The sequence below is a fragment of the Sprattus sprattus genome (genome assembly GCF_963457725.1).
Source record: "Sprattus sprattus genome assembly, chromosome: 2".
NCBI classification, from domain to species: Eukaryota; Metazoa; Chordata; class Actinopteri; order Clupeiformes; family Clupeidae; genus Sprattus; species Sprattus sprattus.
This window is the reverse complement of record NC_137921.1, coordinates 48771271-48776270: the sequence shown is the minus strand read 5'-3', so window position 1 is coordinate 48776270 and position 5000 is coordinate 48771271. Positions and strand designations below refer to the sequence as shown.

Here is a 5000-nt window from a genome sequence, read left to right as displayed (position 1 = left end):
GTACCCAAGGGGATCTTAATGATTACAACAGCTCACATGTCACAAACCACACACACAGACACAGACATGTGAATAAATGTCACAACCCCACAAATGCTTTCTGATGTGTGTGTGTGTGATGTGTATGTGTGTGTGCTTGTGTCCATGTCTGTGTGTTTGCATGATATACTGACCATAAAATAAACCTGGTTTTCCACATGCCTCATTTATCTTAAGGAATCCACATAATAGTGTGTGCATGTGTGAGTGTGTAGATGAGTGTGTGCATGTGAGTGTGTGTGTGTGTGTCTGTGTGTGTATGTGAGAGTGAGTGCATTTGCGGGTATGTGTGCTTCACGGCCTGTTTGTTACTGTTTCCAGAAGCCAATGCCAAATCTCTAAACCTCTGGACACGGTCAACAGCAGATGACCCGGTCAGCCTAGAAAGCTCTGTGGCATCTAAACACCAGCTCATCTCTCCCTCACTTCATACAGATACCCCACTCACACACAACCACAGAAAACAACACAGACATACACAAACCCACGGGCCACGGACACACACAAAAGCACACACACTCGACCAAAACGCCTGCGTGTGGGTATATGAGTCCCTCCTCATCTCGTCAGACGACGCTCTCAGTGGTCGCCTGTGTGTTACCATAATGACCCCGCTATGGCACTGTGACTGCAGAGTGTTCAGTCTGGGACAAGCTTCCGTGTTACTGTTGCAGTTTGTAGGAGATCTGAGTTTCTGGGCTGTGAATTAATCTTACGGGTTTTACTTGAATGTAACAACGTGTGCCTCCAAAATAATAGCATTACTGCTGAATAAATACAAATAGATTCATACCTTCACATACATACATACATTAAGCCCAATGTTATCTCATATGGGTCAGAGAGGGTGACGCGTGGGTTGTGGACTTACCTGAGACATCTAGGAAGGTGCGTGCACGACCTGTTCCAGCGTTGCTAATAGCGATACACTCGTAGAAGCCCTCGTCCTTCAAAGACACTTGATCAATCTCATACACAGCAGTCGCTGCCTCCCTAAGTGGACAGAGCACAATCTCTCTCTATGTATGTGAGTGTGTGTGTGTGTATGTATGTCTGAGAGTGTGTGTGTGTGTGTGTGTATATGTTTATATTCTTGTGTGCATGTACATGAACATTTACGGTGCACTCACTTGTAGAGTTGGTCGACCCCGAGTCGTGCACCATCCCTGGTGAAGCGGACGGTGTACGGGATGAGACTGTCCACCAGGCAGCTGATGCCCCCGCGCTGCAGGTAATACCCCGGGGTACGCGCCGGCATCTGCACCCTAGGGGCATCTGGGGAGGCACTCACGTTAGTCTACTGCATACTAAACAGTAGTGTGTTTAAGACTAATCCTAAACACACTACTGCACAATGTACACTATAAATATATCACAACATAACTAAACATAATCTGCAATATAGTGCACTACTAGTCAGAACTTCAGGTTATGTCTTCACATTTCAGGATGAATCTGACAGGTGATAAACTGCTCAGCTTGGTCTGTTGGTCAGGTTAGTAAATTAGGCAGGAGTCTGACTAGCTGATCTGCCAACAGTCCTGAGCTGTGCTTAGTAGCCATGCCTCTAAACTGTACGTTTGAGCGTGCCAGCTCTGATTGGCTGGCGTGTTGGCCACTCACCGGGGACAATGCTGGAGAAGGACACGCTGGAGACCCTCTGGAAGACAAAGCCGTCGCGGTCATAGCCGGTGACGCGCAGGAAGAAGGCCTCGTTGGGCGGCACGAACTCTGTGATGTTCCAGATGCCATAGGGCTCCCGCGAGGGGAAGTAGCGGATGGGAAGTGTCTTCAAAACGCCCCCCGTGATGCTGAGCAGCTCCAGCCGGTCAGGCCGTGCCGGGGGGTCCAGCCCAGTGGTGTTGAGCAGGATGAAGGTGGGAATACCTGCAAGGGTGGGGTCATGTTTGTGGGTGCGGGTAAAGTGCTGTGCAGCAAGTAATCTGGCTCCCCAACAACTTAAGAGAAGTGCTTGCAACAGACGCTAGAATCCGAGGGGTTTTAGCCTCTTTGCTAGCACGACTGCCTCCCACCCCCTAGGTTGCGAGTTTGAGGCCAGTGCGGGACACAATACAGGCTACGTATGGACATAAAAAACGTTGCAACCCTAGCAAACTTTTTTTCTGTGATACATATGTAACTGTAACTGCATTTTCCTGGGAATCCTGAGTTTCAGAAACTCATTATGAACATAAAACCAGTAATTATTCGTTTTAGACAGATATTTTAGTTCTCAAACTTAATGTAGACCAGAGGTCCCAGTAACAGTACTACTCCAATAACAAGGAAGGACTATCATGAAAACTCATTACCAAGTGTCTCTGACACAGATTACAGTGCTTTGCTGTTCTAGTAGTCCAACTGAAGGAAAAGGTTCCTAGGCAGTTGACTTACCTTGCACAGGCCGACTGGAGGTCATCTTCATGTCCAGTGTGGGCTTCCTGGAAAAGCCGGCCCGGAAGTCTATGGTACTGACGCCTGACATGCGCACAGAGTGGCGACCCTTGCTGGAGATCTGTTGGGAACAGAGAGAGAAGTCAAAGGTTAAAGGTCAAGAAGACAACAACAGAAGATAGAGAGAGAGAGTGAGAGATGAGTCAGATCCGAGGGCCCAAACAAAACAAAAACATGCAACGACGAGGAGTGAACGCGGCTATAGAAAACAGAGCTCACACACCACCAAATGTAATGTACACATTACATAGTGCACCAGGAAGAGCAACAACATCCCTTCCAGCCTAGCTGAACAGGTCCATTAAAAAAAAAACTCTGACTTGATCTCATTACAAATTTGAGTTGACTTTGCACTTTGGATGACTTCTGGCAGCCATGTTTGTTTTTCAGAGCTGGTCTGGCTCAGGAAAAGGCACTGGAGGACCTCAGAGGGAACTTCTCATATCAGACCTCAAAAGCAGAGACAGGTCTGTCTATCTGCCCAGATTATGCCCTTTGGACAAAAAATGAATAAGGACACGACTAAAACGACTGAAAATCACAAGGTCTAAATATAGAATAAGGAAAAAGTGAGTGAGAGTGTTGATTAAATAGCTACATTCTTACTGTAATTGTCAGAACGCCAGTTGGAAATTACAAGTCCCAAGCCGAATCCTCGCTCTGAGTCCATAAATGACACTTTTCCAAGGGATCCATATCAATTTGAACAGTCTGAATCCTTTCATTACTGAATGAATAAGCTGTGTTTATGCAAAACAATACGCCTTCAGAACTTCAACTGCGAAAACGGTTACAGAAACCCACTTCAAAGAGTGGTGGAAAATCATTATCCTCAACACTTCTCAACCAATGCTCTGTAATCCACCTCTGCTTGTCGAGGCTTAAAGGGGAACAGAGTGTGGCTCTGCTAGTTCAAACATGTGGGATAAAACTACACATTAAGATGCAAACGCAGATCAACTCCTCACTGAAACTACAGACAGCTTCCACTAAAAAATATTCTCTGAGGTCTATAGCATCCCATGGTCAATTTAATTTCATGAAAATTGATGATTGTGCAGTGTCAGAGCACTGCCTTCCTGTAGTGGCATTTACAGGTGTTAGTCAGAAACAGAAGTTTTTCAGGGTTCTTGTACAGAAACCATAACAAAAGACTTGATATGGATGCACGCTGCTAGTTTCTTTAAAGCTGTTCAGGCCTATCTCCTCTTCACCCACCCTCTGGCACTTAAACGGACCTTAAGAATAAATGCCACTATTAACTAACTTTACAAGTTCGCAAAGAATTTATTTGATACAACAGAAATTAAACTTCTGGAAGGTGAAAAGTTTAAAGAAAACCTGTTGAATTCAAAAATTGCATTTATCACATTTAATTAATTTCAATTAGGTCCATATTTTAGTCTGACTTTAGTCTGAGCTTTTGGGATTTATTTAGACACACACACACACACACACACACACACACACACACACACACACACACAAACAAATTCCCCTTATACCACTGCAGTCTCAGTGAGATAGCCTCTTGGTAACGGTCTGTGATGAACAAGGTTCTTTTATTTTCCCACCATTACCCCTCCCATTCCCTGGAGAAGGAGGGGTCGTAGAGTGTGAGGTCGCTTGGCCAGACAATGGGCCTTTAATGGACGCCCTGTAATCAGGTCCCCCTCACCTAAACGCTTGCAGTGATAAACCCACCCTACAGACTCAGGGACCAGCCCTGGCCCAGCGTCTGCATTCCCATGGAAAACGGGGTCCTCCAGAGAGGGTGGGGGGGGATGCCTTAATGACTGCCTGCAGCTCTACATTTATGGACTACATTTACCATGATCCTGAGCTTGATCCCAGCTATTAGAACCCAAGCGCTCTACTGCCCAGCACATTGGAAAGCGAGGCTTGAGCCGGTCAATGGCTTCCCCATCTGGACACTGGTAGCGAGGAGGAGCAGAGTCTACCGAGGCACCTGAGTGCCTGTAAAATACAACACAAACTCCAGATCCAACCCCAGCATGTGGATCCCACTGGAGTCTGGAAACGTCATAAAGCAACCCTGAAGCCTATATAAAGTTGAAACAACTTATTATTAAATATATGTTCCTTTACCATTCCCCTTTGTCTGGGGCTTTGGCAGCACTGAAAAAGAACAGGAGAGCTGGCAAACACACACACACACTTATACACACATACGCCCCGCTGATGTTTTTTATGGTTGTTTTGGCGCTAACAGCTCCAGGAGGACGGCTGGGGGTCTCAAGACGGCAGTTGAGGCCCCGGCGTCGGTGTGCGGATCTGGGCCCGAGCAGCCGGCTCTCTGGCAGGGTACATACTTGAGAGATGACAGCCTTCCTCTGCTGTTATCACGTGCCGTAAAACACCGACCCCTATGAAGCCATGCCGAGCTCAGCTCATCACCCGTGCAGCACAGCAGAGGAGAGCAGAGGGGGCTACTGCTGGAGGTCCCCTCCTCAGGCAGAGAGATAGAGAGACGGAGCATATGTGTG

The 5000-nt window shown here is 46.9% G+C and overlaps 1 protein-coding gene across 1 annotated transcript in view; it reads right to left on the bottom strand.

The window, feature by feature from the left end:
* Positions 1–5000, bottom strand: part of hmcn1 (hemicentin 1) — a gene marked incomplete at its 5' end in the record, with an annotated part of 108321 nt that overhangs the window by 68672 nt on the left and 34649 nt on the right. The window contains 4 exons of the mRNA XM_080860265.1: positions 911–1032; positions 1170–1314; positions 1663–1926; positions 2434–2554. Of these exons, the coding sequence (XP_080716391.1) occupies positions 911–1032; positions 1170–1314; positions 1663–1926; positions 2434–2554 (652 nt within the window). The remainder of the gene's footprint in view (positions 1–910; positions 1033–1169; positions 1315–1662; positions 1927–2433; positions 2555–5000) is intronic.